At 43.5% G+C, this 16,574-nt stretch overlaps 1 protein-coding gene across 1 annotated transcript in view; it reads right to left on the bottom strand.

The window, feature by feature from the left end:
- QRSL1 (glutaminyl-tRNA amidotransferase subunit QRSL1) overlaps nt 1-16,574 on the bottom strand; it is a 110,700-nt gene that overhangs the window by 48,220 nt on the left and 45,906 nt on the right. Inside the window, exons 6-8 of the mRNA XM_030199175.1 lie at nt 1,137-1,312; nt 933-1,045; nt 104-296 (exon numbers count right to left, since the gene is read on the bottom strand). Of these exons, the coding sequence (XP_030055035.1) occupies nt 104-296; nt 933-1,045; nt 1,137-1,312 (482 nt within the window). The remainder of the gene's footprint in view (nt 1-103; nt 297-932; nt 1,046-1,136; nt 1,313-16,574) is intronic.

The raw sequence follows: 16,574 nt of genomic DNA, 5'->3' as shown, positions 1-16,574 counted from the left end.
TTTTTGTCCTACTGTATATCAACTGAGAAAGGAGGCAGGACAGAAGCTCGTACAAGAGGGTAAAACAGAGTGGGAATAAAGGGAGAAGAGATTCAGACCTTACCGTATTGCAGCCCATCGAACCTGGCCATGTTTGATGCGACCTCCGCTGCACACAGGACATGGTAACAAACGATTGAATGGCAGGTATGGGGCAGCGACACCTCCATGACTTTGGCACCTGCATTTTCTAAGAGGTCAGCAGCTTTAGTCCACAGGGCTACGGTCTCACGAGACAACCCAGGAGCATGATATTCCTAAGAGAGGGAATCAGAAATCCAATCGTATGGACATCAATTGAAAAGGGTTAGAATTTCACCAAAAAAAAAGTGCAGGTCCTAGATGAAAAAGAACATTTCATCCTTTTTCTGTGTATACTCAAAAGTTTCTAGCTTCCTGCTGCAGCAACAGTCAAAAAATTGCATGGCACATCTTCAAAGTTCTGCATGATACAACTTTTAATTTTATAAAATTATCGTTTCCTGACCGCTCTACCATCTGGATATAGGAAGGAATGGGACATACAGATGAGACCTCAAGTATGGAGCAGGAGGAAGGGGAAGGAAGATCAACACAGGAAGGTAGTAAATGATGTTAGAAAAAGCCCGAAAAAGCCCAAGTGGTCCACCCAGTTCACTCAGTTATTGAGGGATGGAGGGAAGAAGAGGGTAGGGAAGGAAGAGAAATCCTGGAGATGGAGGCTAATGATGGTGCAGTATGGTAGGAGCACTGGGCTGAACCACAGGGTGAGAAAATGACCACATACACGTCAATTTTCTCCCACTGTTTTGAACACAGTAATCAAGCATGTCGTCAGATTGAGAGCTCGTGTTTCCACGTCCCAGGGTCCTGAGAAGCGGAGCGGTTTCTGATAAAGTACCTCTGAATTTTACCTTTGGTATTCCAACACACAGCTTGCTGACATCTATGCTGCTAGGCAGTGTGAAGGGCTGAAAGGGCTCCTGCACCGTGGTTGAATCTTTGGGATCGTGCCCAGCAAGTATGCCTGAAACATGAGACGTTATATATGAACTGCAGGCAGAAACAAGCACCTTGAACCCCCGAATGGCATCTATTGACATGCATGCTGTTCATACCTAAAATAAGTGCTGTGTCATCCACGCATCTGGTCAGAATCCCTGGCACATCCATCGAGTTCACCAGTGGAATGAGACCGTGGCGAGAAAGCAGCCCATACGTAGGTTTGAAGCCTACAATGCCACAGTGAGCAGCAGGGTTTCTTGTGGAGCCTCCCGTGTCTGAACCTAAAGCTCTAGAGGTGCAAAAAGAACCATAATGGAGAAGGGTAGACACAACAAGATCCCCCTGCTCTGTACAATTTGATACTGCTGAAACATGGGCAGCTACCGCTTGGAAGGATGGCCTAACTGCCTACTTCAGGGGCCTGGAGTGCGTGAGAGGTTCCAGAAGAGAGAGGAAAAACAATAGTACCGTTACTCATTTAACGAGCTGGCTATATGGCCAATATTAAGAGGCCCTTTTACTAAGCCACGTAGGCACTTATGCATGCCAAATTGGAGTTACTGCCCGGTTACCGTGTGGCCCTTGTGGTAATTTAAATTTTGGAGTGCGTCCGCTACGCACATCTGAAAATTTTTTTTTTAGTTTCTGGAGTGCGTAATGGACACATGCCAAGTGGCACTTGACACGCATAGGTCATTACTGCCCAGATTCTCTACCGCTAGGTGAATGGCTGGCAGTAAGGTCTATAAAATAATGAGTGGAGTTGAATGGGTAGATGTGAAGCGTCTGTTCACGCTTTCCAAAAATACTAGGACTAGGGAGCATATGATGAAGCTACAACGTAGTAAATTTAAAATGAAATGGGAAAAAATTTTTCTTCGTTGCCAGAGAATGTGGTAAAGGCAGTTAGCTTAGCAGAGTTTAAAAAAGGTTTGGACGGCTTCCTAAAGGAAAAGTCCATAGACCGTTATTAAATGGACTTGGGGAAAATCCACTATTTCTGGGATAAGCAGTATAAAATGTTTTGTACATTTTTTGGATCTTGCCGGGTATTTGTGACCTGGATTGGCCACTGTTGGAAACAGGATGCTGGGCTCGATGGACCTTTGGTCTTTCCCAGTATGGCAATACTTATGTACTTATAAGGTCTCAGACCCAAAATGGATGCGCGTCAATTTTGATTTTGCCGCACGCCCATTTTTGGTAAAAAAAAAAAAAAAAAAGGCCTTTTTTAGAGGCGCGCTAAAACATTTATCGACGTGCACCCAAAACCTGCATCTACATTTTACCGCAAGCCATTTTTCAGCGCGCCTTTGCAAAAGGACCCCTACGTGAGAGGGAATTTGAACTTGTATTTGGAATAGTCCATTACTTACCACAAGCTGACATCTCTCTCTTTATAAAAACATCCATTCAATGTAAATCTAAGGTTACATTGCTTTTGTTCCTACACTCAACCCAGTTATCTTGACCCTCTTCTAAAACACAAGTCCATAGTCACAAGTGCAAGAACAACTGTCAAATAAAGTAACTGATATTTAAATGCCTTTCTGTTTCTTTTTGGGCCAAATTCTCAGTTACTGAAGAGCAGCCCTCTGGATCGTGGACTACCAAAACTCTCAGATGGAGCCAAGTCTGTCCACATTTAGCCACTGGAAATCCTCTGGCTTATGCACTGTGGCACTGTTCCATCATTTATAGACTGGGCCATGTATGAGGAACCAGTAAGTATCCTATAAACACTTATCTTAACAAGTAATTAAATATACACTAGGACATAATACAAATATTTGTTTATTTCTCTTTAGAATCTGAAGTACTGACAGAACACATTTCCGGAAATTACGTGTGATTGATGTCACAGGGCAAACTGCTTTTACAGCAGTGATTGTAAATAGAGTGCCTTTTGCGGTATTTTCACTCAGACTACACCACCATCTTCGATGGAGAGAGAAAGAGAGAACCCAGTACCTGCTTCCAGTTCTAAACATGCAACTTCCAGAGACAACTCCTCTCAACCACAAACCCAGATCTAATGGGCAATCATTATGGATTCTCGATTTCTCCCTTTCTGAGGCTGGGGGACACTAAAGTGGCTTCGTGAGTTTAATCAATGCTGTACTTTCCTACAGTAAATAGAATTAAAAGGAAGAAGGAAAAGAGCAGGCAGTGAAAACAAAATACCTTAAAATGTATTCAGTGAGATTCCTATTTTGTATTTCACCTTCACAAGCAAAATTTGCTTTGATGACAGCAAAGGGGAAGGGGAAAGGGGATTCGATCTGATATACTGCCTTTCTATAATACATATATTATTTTATTGTATGCTACTTAGGAAATGAGTCGCAACTTATAAATATTCTTAAATAAAAAATCATTAAGGACAACATCTGGAGGTGATGTCTGACTTCTCCTTCTGGGTAGCCCACCACATCTTGTCTTGGTACCATTTCTCTGCTGTTCCTTGATGCTGGTGAGCTGGCTGAAGTTCTCTCTATGCCTGTGGAGATCAACGTTAGGCCCCCACCTCCTGTATGGTCCATTCAGAAGGGCTGCACTTATAGGCATCCCATATAGGAGGATTGGGGAGGCCTCAACAGCTAGATTATCCTCTCTGTTTCACTTGCTCTCCTGCCCGAGTCCGTGGCGGCAACTCCAAATAGGAACTGCCAGTTTCCCTTCCCTGCCGCTGTCTGCCCGACTAGGTGAGCGCAAACGAAAAGAACCCATGTCATGCTACTTTATGGGCAGCCCATGTCACTCCTTGTGTATCAGTGAGATTAACAAATTAGTTACTTCTTCCTTGGTTGAAGAGCCAAGCTTTCACCTGCTTCCTGAAGTAGAGATAGTCTTGTGTTAAGCGCAGCCTTTCAGGCAGTGCATTCCAGAGTGAGGGGGCTACTCCACTTTAGCCTCCCCAAACACCTGAGTCATCGACCGCCTATGGCTGCACTAAAGGTCATGACTCTTTCGGAGAGACAAGGGAGCAGAAGGAATGGAAATCCAGTGTTTTGTGAGATGAGATATACTATAATTTTTAGGAGATGGAGGTGGGCAAAGGCATATGGGAGCCTGGGATGCATAGCAAATGAATAATGAGAATGAGATATTCTTTGAGGGGGGAATTAGTTTATATTTGTGCTGTGAATATAAATTGTGCTTTGTTCTTGTATTCCATTAAATATAACAACACTAGTCAAAAAGGCCCGTTTCTGAGAAATGAAACGGGCACTAGCAAGGTTTTCCTCGGAGTGTGTATGTTTGAGAGAGAGTGTGTGTGAGATTGACTGTGTGAGAGAGAGGGAATGTGCGAGAGTGAGTGTGTGTGTGTGTGTGACAGAGAGAGTGTGACTGGGTGCGAGTGTGTCTGTGACAGTGATAGTGTATGTATGAGAATCAGAGTGTGTGCCAGGGGCCCATCACTCCCTCCTCCCTCCCAGTTCCAGGGTCTCCCTCCCCCCTCCCTGTGCACCCCAGCTGATCTTGTTAATCACTCAGAGCAAGACTCTGGGAGGAGTTAATTGCTTTACTCCAGCTGACCTTGTTAATCACCCAGGGCAACCACTCCAGGTGCCTGAGAAAACAACTGTGACAGGAGTTAATTGCTTTACTTGCAACTCTCTTTTCCTTTGTGTACTTGCTAAACCGGATATCTATGCCACCTCAAGTTTCCGGCTGGAGGCTTCAATTAGAACATTGGGGGTGCCTTTTATATATAGAGATAATAATAAAGCTTAATGTAGCTAAGACAAAACTTTTGTATTTCAGTAATGATGTGTCAGTGATTCCACCTAGTATTGCAATTCACTCAGGAGAACAGTTATTCTTTGAAAAAATTTCTATGGTTTTGGATGCTCAATTAACAATGGAGCCTCAAATAAATTACTTGACTAAGAAGATATTCTTCAAATTGCATCAGTTAAGGACAATTAGATCTGTTTTTTTTCCCCTGATCACTTTCGTACGACAGTGCAGGCAATTGTCTTGTCCCAACTAGATTACTGCAATGCTCTGTATCCTGGTTTAAATTTAAGACTTGCGAGCACATTACAGCTTTTACAGAATACTGCAGCAAGAAAGATCTATGTTGTTCTCAATTTGATCATATGACACCTTTATTTAGAAGCCTGCAAAGGTTACCACTGTCTGCATGTGTGGAATTCAAAATTGCTTGTATAGTATCTACAATACAGGGAAATTGTTCTTCTTTTCTTACTCAAATAGCTTATCCAGTTTTTCGGAAGAATTCTCATTTTCACTCTACTCTATTACTGGGATTTCCGTCTATTAAACAAAGTTTGTTCTATTATTTACCAAGCTAGTAAACTATGGAATTCAATACCTGAGCAAATACGTATTCTTTCAGGATACCTTCCGTTTTGTAAAGCACTAAAAACTTATCTTTTTGGAAAATATCTTGACAAATAACAGAGTCGGGATACTTTTAACTTCTGTTTATTGTGTTTTTTTAATCTTATTGTTTCCCGCTTAGATTCTTTATTGATGAAAGCAGGATATAAATATATAAGAATAGAATAGAATAAAGTGAACAAAAGCACACAGTTTTGGAATGCGTTACCCAAGGCCCTGAAAACCATGAACAATCTAACCAGCTTCCGCAAAGCTCTGAAAACATACCTCTTTGACAAAGCTTACAAAAGCCACCCTCAATGATACAAATCATCCCCCAAACCACCCAAGCACACCTAAAACACTTCTCACACAACCTAACATCCACCCATCTAAAACCTTTTTTACCTCAGCTGTATTTAAAACATGTACTGACTTTATCATAACCTTACTCTGTAAGCCACATTGAGCCTGCAAAAAGGTGGGATAATGTGGGGTACAAATGCAATAAATAATAATAATAAAAAAATAGGGGCAGTGAGAAAAGAGATCCATCAAATTAAGACTTCTAAAATTCTATTGTGTCTCCAGTTGATATGTTCAAACATTATCGGACAGAGACTGTACTTGAGAACCGAGACGATTCTAGCAGAGTCTACAGCATACTATTTGTGACTGTCTTTGGGAAAACATGACTAAAGTCTAGTGCCGTGCTAGTGGAGAGTCTGGTGAATTCCAGATGTCATTTATGTGTATTGCCGTCGAGGCGCTTCACAGTTGACTGCTTAATTCTTGTGTTTTAAGGAAGTCCTACAGCGACATTTCCCTTGGTCTTTTATTCAGTGACAACTTAAAAAGATTTGTTTGACCCCTGATGCAGGCTTTGATGACGAAACACGGCTGTGTCGGGTCGTCATTTTATCATTAATAAAGGTTTTTTTGGATTTCCTCTTCAACTCGTCCTCACTTTCTGTGTCCGTTGCTTTTGCTATACGTGAGGATTCTCCTCTCTGCTTTTTGTTTTCTTGTTCTTCCCAGAGAAGGTCACATATTCCACCAATGGAGAATAGACTTCAGGACTGTCGTGCTAGTGGAGAGTCTGGTGAATTGGACTTGTATTCTTGAACAGTCAGACAATGAGGCATATTTTCAAAGCACTTAGCTTTCCAAAGTTCCATAGGTTTCTATGGAACTTTGGAAGGCTAAGTGCTTTGAAAATGAGCCCCATTAATGTCTCTTACTTTAGTGGTCACCCTTGTTCAAACTGTGACTGGCAGTTGCATCTGATTTCAAGTGTCGCAATAAGCACTGTCTGAGTTTTAAGATCCGGTATTTTCTTGATGTGACAAAAGCCATTCAGCAGAAAAATAAGCATCTCCTTCTTCCTTCGATACCTCTGTAAATGCATTGCAAAATACCGGTCTGTTTTATGAGCATTCCTGAGTAACAAGAGGGTGGGGGCAGCACTCTGATAACAGAATAAGGGCTAGTTTGCTAAAGGATTATCCCATAGTTAGTGTGTACTAGAACCATCAATGCCAGTTATTAAAGTAGGTCCTATTGCAGAAAATGAAACTGGAGGTAAATAACATGCGGGGGCACCAAAACTGCTCCCCGACCATTGTCTCTTCCTTTAAGCCATGGTGCAGTGGGTGGTGCAAGGGACCAAGGGGCGTGTCACACAGGGCACCATTCCAGTTCCGTATGGTGGCAGTATTGCAGTAAACCAAACAGTAATATTTAATTCCCAATAAGGCCACTGGTACATACACACCTATTAACCATAACATTCCAGGGTACTTAGTATACAAATATTATGAAAGACATGTGTAAACATTCCATAATCCACTTTAAATACTAAACTATGTATATGTGTAGAGCCAAAAAAAAAAACTATATTAAAATCACCTGGAGAAATTCTCAGAGGTATAACTCATCCAAGCAGAGTGCCAACCCTAAGGTAAAAGGCTATATTCCTAGAGGATGGATTCGTTTCTCAATCATGGAAATTCTCCCTTTTTTCTGAAAAACATTGTGACCACCCCTTGTGCACCAATATTTTATATATAGTATTGCTTATGCTCACACATATACAATACCAAACAAAAGACTTATAACTGATACTGCCAGACTGTAGACGCTCCTTACTCCCAGCACATTTGTAAGTGGTAACTTAATGTTAATGTCACCAATTAGTGTTTGAAAAAGCCCTCAGTTTTCACACATATGCTCACACATATAACATACTTCAAACAATAAGAAAGCAGTGAAAGATGAAACAACAGAAAATATCTATCACAGCTGTCACAAATTCACGAAGGATAATCACACATCCCTCGTATCTATGAAAAGCACAACATGACATAACAGCTTGAGAACGGCTTCATAATTAAATAACTAAAGCACACTTATCTCAAGGCTGTCGGGTGAACTCCTTACACCTGGCAGCCATTAGAACATGACGCTTCTCTCCCCAGCCCCTCAATCTGCCGAAGATTGTTGCTGGCAGGATCCCACCTAATGTCCGACAACATCTGCATCGGGGACCTGGATTCATACTGCCGCAACCTGGTTCAGGAAGCTACTACAGTCCTGATGAATGCCATGCAGTAGCACCTTTCGGTAAATCTACCTCTTACATACTCCCCACCATCATGCAGAGAGCAGACCTGTAACTTAAAAACGGCTGGGAATTAGGATGGCACCTCTCCGCTCACTTTTTTCTTTTTATTTTCAATGCAGTTCTTTTCTATTTTGGATCCTCTGTAGAGTGGACATGTTTAATCTTCCTAACCATGTTTTCTGTGTTATTGCTATTTCTTTGATTCCATTGTGTGTATCCTCTTTGCTTGTGTGTGATGGCAATGATAATTTTAAAATTCATAAAAGGAAGACATTAATAGGCTCATTTTCAAAGCACATAGATTTACAAAGTTACACGGTGTAAAACTTTGCGGCCCCAGGGCGAGCCGAAATGCAGTCCCCCGCTGGCCCGAGTCTTGTAAAGCTGCCTGGCACAGCTGCTGTCCTCCCTGTGCAGCTTAAAAAAAACTTGTCAGTCCACTGGGAAGTTCCTGGCCTCCCAAGATTCACTACACCTTGTAATCAGTGGTGTGCTGGAGCTGGCTCGCACCGGCTCGCAAGAGCCGGCTGTTAATTTTTTAAAGATCTTGCAAGCCGGTTGTTCAGCACGGCGAGCTGGCTCCAGTAAACGAGTTAAGCATGGCAGGAGGGCGCCACAAGCCATGCTTACCCCGTTTACCTCACTTCCCACCACTGCCTTCGTTTGCCTACGCCACCCAGCGATTCTGCTCTCTCCCCTGATTACCTCCGTCAAAGCGGCCACGGCATTGAAAGCCCTGCCCGTCTCTAGCCTTCCCTTCGAGTTTGTTCCCTCAGTCCCACCTTCTGATGTCATTTCCTCTTTCCGCGAGGACGGGACTCTGAGGGAACAAACTCGAAGGGAAGGCTAGAGACGGGCAGGGCTTTCAATAACACGGCCGCTTCGATGGAGGTAATCAGGGGAGAGAGGAGAATCGCTGGGTATGGGTGGCTGGAGGAGGGGCAGGGGAGAGAAGAGAATTGCTGGGTATGGGTGGCTGGAGGGGGGGCAGGGGAGAGAAGAGAATCGCTGGGTATGGGTGGCTGGAGGGGGGCAAGGGAGAGAGGAGAATCGCTGGGTATGGGTGGCTGGAGGGAGGGCAGGGGAGAGGAGAGTTGCTGGACATGGGTGGATGGAGGGGAGGGCAGGGGGAGAGGAGGGTTGCTGGACATGGGTGGATGGAGGGGAGGGCAGGGGGAGAGGAGGGTTGCTGGACATGGGTGGATGGACGGGAGGGCAGGGGAAGAGGAGGGTTGCTGGACATGGGTGGATGGAGGGGAAGGCAGGGGAGAGGAGGGTTGCTGGAAATGGATGGAGGAGAGGGAAGGAAGAGAGAAGAAATGCTGGACATGGATGGAGGGGAGGGAAGAGTGAGGAAGGAGGTGAGATGAGGGAAAAGGAGGAGAGGAGAAAAACTGCACATGGATGAAGAAAATAGGCAGAAGCTGGATCCACTGGACAGTCAAGTCTGCGGAGGACCCAGCTTTTACTTACGGATGTAGGGCAAGAAATGAAGAAGAAAGGTGGAAAGTAAAGAAATAAATGGAAAGGAAGCCCTGGAAACTGAGTTAAGAGGACAGATAGCAGCAGAATCGGATACTTGGCCAGCATGATCAGAAAAACAAAGTCACCAGACAACAAAGGTAGAAAATCATTTTATTTTCATTATAGTGTTTGGAATATGTCCACTTTGAGAATCAGGTGCTCAACATTAAAAGTTTATACTTGTTGTTCCAGAGGACGTCCCCAGGAAAACTTGGGCGTCCCTTTCGATTATGCCCCTCATAGTAACTTATGGAACTTTATAAGTCTAAGTGCTTCGAAAATGAGCACCAAAATGACTATAAGCTTACCCACATGTTTAGTTATTTTTTGCTTTACCGAGTCAGTGCCTAAGGCAAGGCAAAAAAAAGCAGTAACAGCTCAGATGCCATGAAACAAGAGAGAAATGCAAATTGATGGCAGCAAATAAGAAAGCAACAGTATGACAAATATTAATCAACTATTAGCACTGTTCCTACAGAATAACCAGCAGGCACAGAGCTAGAGGCAATAAGGTAGCGGATCCAAACAAACCAAAACCACAACTGGATAGGCAAAAATCTGCTTCCCTGTCTCTCATCCCAAATAAACAACCAAAGGAAAAGTTGTTTTCCTCTTTTTTTCCAATAAGACCATCAAAGCCTCAGTCAACCTGAAAAGTAGCCGTGTAGCACAGTTCAACTTGAAAAGCCAGGATTTTAATGTCTTACAAAAAAAAAGAGATTGGAGCCGATACACTTCATCTGCCTTAGAAACTTGTTCCAGAGAATGGGTGCATATCAAGAAAAAGCTCTGCTCCAAATACTACTACTACTACTTATCATTTCTATAGCGCTACTAGACGTACGCAGCGCTGTACACTTGAACATGAAGAGACAGTCCCTGCTCGACAGAGCTTACAATCTAATTAGGACAGACAAACAGGACAAATAAGGGATAAGGACAAAGGTTAGCAAGATTCCGGAATCCCAAAGAGTAGCAAGCTTCTGTGCAGAGTCCCAAAGAGTAGCAAGATTCCGGAATCCCAAAGACTACTACTACTACTACTTATCATTTCTATAGCGCTACTAGACGTACGCAGCGCTGTACACTTGAACATGAAGAGACAGTCCCTGCTCGACAGAGCTTACAATCTAATTAGGACAGACAAACAGGACAAATAAGGGATAAGGACAAAGGTTAGCAAGATTCCGGAATCCCAAAGAGTAGCAAGCTTCTGTGCAGAGTCCCAAAGAGTAGCAAGATTCCAGAACCCAAATAATAGCAAGATTCCGGAATCCCAAAGACTACTACTACTACTACTACTTATCATTTCTATAGCGCTACTAGACGTACGCAGCGCTGTACACTTGAACATGAAAATACAGCTGACTTACCCTCTTTAAAAAAGAAACTTCCAAAAGCACATTCTCGAGACCTCAAAGAACAGCCAGAAATGAATCAAGCATGGGCAACCAGAGTTAAAACGGAGATATGAGGTAATGCCATATATGAGGTATCGCAGTAATCCAAATGCAATGACACAAGGTGGTCAGGTCAGTTTTGCTGGAAATCAATTTCAATTGCTTGATCAGACACACTTGATAAAAAACATTTGGGAATACAAGCCTCAAAATTCAGGAGTGGCCTAGTGGTTAGGGTGGTGGACTTTGGTCCTGGGGAACTGAGGAACTGAGTTCGATTCCCACTTCAGGCACAGGCAGCTCCTTGTGACTCTGGGCAAGTCACTTAACCCTCCATTGCCCCATGTAAGCCGCATTGAGCCTGCCATGAGTGGGAAAGCGCAGGGTACTGTATAATTATACTACAGCAAGAGGCCCTCACTGGATGCCCACCGGAAGGGTGGAAGGCCAGATTTTAGGACTCAGGCTGTAAAAATACCAGCTAGGTTTAAAAATCTATGACTGGCTGAGCAAGGACTTGTTTTTCCTGCAAGTTAATATGCGTTCTAGTTTAAGATCTATCCACTGGAATAGTGGTGGGCCAAGCTACATAGCTTTGTACAGCTGAAAAGCACTGACTAGGCCTGATAACCTACTAATGGCCTTATAGATGAGTCTTAACAAAATCAGGTACAAATTGAATGTAGCACTTATTAAAATGGAGTTTGTCTTTCTATAAGATGAAACTTAGATCATAAGATAATAGAAAAAGGGGAAGTGAAACTGATATGCTAAGAATAAGATGTTCTGGCAGAAGAGAAAAACATGTTGACAAAAGAGGAAATTGCGAAATAACTTGCAATAGCTGGAACGGAAAGAGTTGGGTACAGAACAACAGATGGCAGGACACGACAGTTTAACCACAGAAATTGAGAAATAGTTGAAAAAAAACAGGTCCCAAAATAGGTCCAGCCATAGACTTCTATTGAGAGAAGAGAGTATAAAAGAAGGGTGATTTGGGCTTAATTTCGGAGTCGTCCCCAACACTTCTCAGACGGCAGAGCGCTGTGCCATTGAACCCAGAATCTGTCCGATGTCTGTACTACTTTGAAACTTTGGTAAGAATAAATGCCTTCTATCTGAAACCTATCTCTGTCTTCATTTTCAAGTATTCCTTACCTGTCACTTATTTTACAAACTAAACTAAACCCACACCAGACACTCATTTTGTGCACAAAATACTGATAGATTCTAATAGACTATATGTGGGAACATAAATGGCCCAGAATACACCTAGATCCAGAAAGGCAGAAAGCAGAGGTCAAGAGGATCAGTTTTGAATTACGCCTTCTGATGCCTACATGTGAAAACCAGACCCTCTGTACACCTCCGTGTGGAAGGATCCCACGGGGGTCTATAGAGGGGTAGATTAAACAGTACAAATGTAACAAAAATAAAATAGATACTATTGGAGATTCTACATGGAATGTTGTTATTCCACTAGCAACATTCCATGTAGAAGGCTGCGCAGGCTTCTGTTTCTGTGAGTCTGACGTCCTGCACGTACGTGCAGGACGTCAGACTCACAGAAGTAGAAGCCTGTGCAGCCACATTGGTGATCTGCAAGGGCCGACTTCTACATGAATCTCAAATAGTAGCAACAGTGGAGGAGTGGCCTAGTTGTTAGGGTGGTGGACTTTGGTCCTGGGGAACTGAGGAACTGAGTTCGATTCCCACTTCAGGTACAGGCAGCTCCTTGTGACTCTGGGCAAGTCACTTAACCCTCCATTGCCCCATGTAAGCCGCATTGAGCCTGCCATGAGTGGGAAAGCACAGGGTACAAATGTAACAAAAATAAAATAGATACTATTGGAGATTCTACATGGAATGTTGCGACTATTGGAGATTCTACATGGAATGTTGCTATTCCACTAGCAACATTCCATGTAGAAGGCTGCGCAGGCGTCTGTTTCTGTGAGTACAGAAGCAGAAGCCTATGCGGCCACATTGGTGATCTGCAAGGGCCGACTTCTACATGGAATGTTGCTAGAGGAATAGCAACATTCCATGTAGAATCTCCAATAGTCGCAAAATTCCATGTAGAATCTCAAATAGTAGCAACAGTGGAGGAGTGGCCTAGTGGTTAGGGTGGTGGACTTTGGTCCTGGGGAACTGAGGAACTGAGTTCGATTCCCACTTCAGGAACAGGCAGCTCCTTGTGACTCTGGGCAAGTCACTTAACCCTCCATTGCCCCATGTAAGCCGCATTGAGCCTGCCATGAGTGGGAAAGCACAGGGTACAAATGTAACAAAAATAAAATAGATACTATTGGAGATTCTACATGGAATGTTGCGACTATTGGAGATTCTACATGGAATGTTGCTATTCCACTAGCAACATTCCATGTAGAAGGCTGCGCAGGCGTCTGTTTCTGTGAGTACAGAAGCAGAAGCCTATGCGGCCACATTGGTGATCTGCAAGGGCCGACTTCTACATGGAATGTTGCTAGAGGAATAGCAACATTCCATGTAGAATCTCCAATAGTCGCAAAATTCCATGTAGAATCTCAAATAGTAGCAACAGTGGAGGAGTGGCCTAGTGGTTAGGGTGGTGGACTTTGGTCCTGGGGAACTGAGGAACTGAGTTCGATTCCCACTTCAGGAACAGGCAGCTCCTTGTGACTCTGGGCAAGTCACTTAACCCTCCATTGCCCCATGTAAGCCGCATTGAGCTTGCCATGAGTGGGAAAGCGCAGGGTACAAATGTAACAAAAAAATAAATAAATAAAAACATCAGAGTTCATAAATAACCATTTTCAACTCATTGTGACATTCCATAGCATCAGAAAACTGTTCAACTTCAACTGTTTGGCAAAGATTCAGACTTTCAAGGAAAAGGAAAGGTTCAGAGACCAAAAGTTTCAGCTTGGATCTATTTCTTAAAAGCCTTCATTCATTTCCCCCATGACGTCCTAAACACCTTTCCCTATCCTTCCAGTTCTCATGAACCTTTTATTCCACCTGTGTAGTTTCTTTTCCAAGAAATACATTAACTAAACCTGCAATTATAAAGGAGTCACTGCTGGTCTCCTATGTATTGGAATTGAATTGGAGTGGAGTGGAGGAGCAGCCTAATGGTTAGCGCAGTGGCCGGAGAACCAGTGAAACAGAGTTCAATTCCCACTGCAGCTCTTTGGGACTTCGGGCAAGTCGCTTAACCCTCTATTGCCTCGGGTACAAAATAAGTACCTGTATGTAGACTGTTTTGATTGTAACCACAGAGAGGTGATATCAAACTCCATCCCCATTCCCTTTAATTGGTAGATGTTCCTGGAAATGAATGAGACACTTTCTGCAGCCAACAGTTTAAACTTCCACCACTCCTAGACAACTAACCGTGGGTTCTCTCTGGTCCTTTGCTCGATCGCCCCTACAGGCTGCCAGAAAAGCAGTGGAAAAAGAATGAACACAATGAACTTCTGTTCTCTTTGCAACCTGTTGTGTTATTATGAGAAGGGACTGAAAGGTGAAAAACACCATTGTGAAACTTCTGTGAAAAGAATTTGGAAAACAGAGTCCTTAATCTTAAGTGGCAGCTGCATCAACAACCCTCCCCTTGTTACCTTAATAAAACACAAACAAAGTGTCCGGATCGGGCTGACAAGAAATTTCCTGCCCTTTCCCAGAAACACCAACTTGAACAGAGCTAATCAGATTCGGCCACTCAAATCTGGATCTTGCTTACAGATGGGTCGGGGCAGAAAACTGGACAGAAACACAAAATGAATCAGCCTTTGCTAAATCTAGCGTCTGGCTCAGCTTCAACACCACACTTGGTAAGAGCCTTACCTGCAGCACTTCCACTCTCAACGCAAACTTCAAGCTTCAGTCACACGGAAAAGACAACTCTTGCAATGGTCTCTGCTCAGTCGGGCAAACTATTCTTATCTCCCCACAATCACAAATCCCTGACCCCACTGCTTTGCACCTTGATGCACTAAATAGAACACTTTTCTGAGGTGGTGCTTTATATTTTACATTTTATTTAATATACTGCAAGTTTTATTTTTTTGTTACATTTGTACCCCGCGCTTTCCCACTCATGGCAGGCTCAAGTGACTTGTCCAGAGTCAAAAGGAGCTGCCTGTGCCTGAAGTGGGAATCGAACTCAGTCCACCACCCTAACCACTAGTCCACTCCTCCCCTGTTTCTACTATTGAAGATTCTACATGGAATGTTGCTATTCCACTAGCAACATTCCATGTAGACGTCGGCCCTTGCAGATCACCAATATGGCCGCGCAGGCTTCTGCTTCTGTGAGTCTGACGTCCTGCACGTACGTGCAGGACGTCAGACTCACAGAAACAGAAGCCTGCGCAGCCTTCTACATGGAATGTTGCTAGTGGAATAGCAACATTCCATGTAGAATCTCCAATAGTAGCAACATTCCATGTAGAATCTCCAATAGTATCTATTTTATTTTTGTTACATTTGTACCCTGCGCTTTCCCACTCATGGCAGGCTCAATGCGGCTTACATGGGGCAATGGAGGGTTAAGTGACTTGCCCAGAGTCACAAGGAGCTGCCTGTGCCTGAAGTGGGAATTGAACTCAGATCCCCAGGACCAAATTCCACCACCCTAACCACTAGGCCACTCCTCCACTCCACTCTAAGCAGTTTACAACAAGATAATTATTAATCTGGGGAAAGTAGGAAAGCCACATCAAGAGACCTAGGTTACATCCATAATAATAGGCTATAAGTACAGAGTCATATAAAAAAAATTTAAAAAAAACTATCCCCACAAACTGCCCTAACCCCAAAAATGCTCCCTTCGCAAACTGCTTCAATCCCAAAAACTACCCCTTCGCAACTGCCCCATCATCCTGTAAACTTCCCGACTGCGACTGCTCTATCACCCCACTAACTCCAACCCTAAAAAACCACCCCACAAGTTACTCCAGAACTACCCCATCACCGTACAATGCCACCATCTCCAAAAAAACTACCCCCCTTCACAAACTGCTCCCAACCCCAAAACCTACCTCCTTGTAACTGCCCAGCACCATGTAAATTGTCTCCCAACCCCAAAACTACTCCCCCCCCCCCCCCAACTTACCCAAAACACACACATATATGGAGGGGGTTGGAAAGAACTCCAGGAGTCGTACTCTGCATGCTTTCCCCACTTGTTTCAAGTTATGTTTTGTGCGAAAACTTTGGTATTTGTTATGCAAGAATGAGTTTTGGGTGGTGGTTCAGTTTCTATTTTATCTGGGTTAGATTACTGTAATTCACCATATTTGGGCATTGGGCTTCCAGAACGCACTGTGAAAGCATTCAGAATGCTGCTGCATGATTAATTTCAGGACATTTTTGAAGGGAGCATGTTTCTCCTCAGCTGGTTGTTTTACACTGGTTTCTAGTGAAGTTTGAAAAGTTTGTGATTTGAAAGTATTTTCATGTTATCTGGTGAGCCTCCCCAAATATTTGCTGGATAGGCTATGTGTGTTTGGATCTACATAAGTACATAAGTAATGCCATACTGGGAAAAGACCAAGGGTCCATCGAGCCCAGCATCTTGTCCACGACAGCGGCCAATCCAGGCCAAGGGCACCTGGCAAGCTTCCCAAACGTACAAACATTCTATACATGTTATTCCTGGAATTTTGGAT

This window comes from Microcaecilia unicolor, chromosome 3 (genome assembly GCF_901765095.1).
Source record: "Microcaecilia unicolor chromosome 3, aMicUni1.1, whole genome shotgun sequence".
NCBI lineage: Eukaryota > Metazoa > Chordata > Amphibia > Gymnophiona > Siphonopidae > Microcaecilia > Microcaecilia unicolor.
The sequence above is the reverse complement of the archived record's forward strand: the minus strand, read 5'-3'. Positions and strand labels throughout refer to the sequence as shown.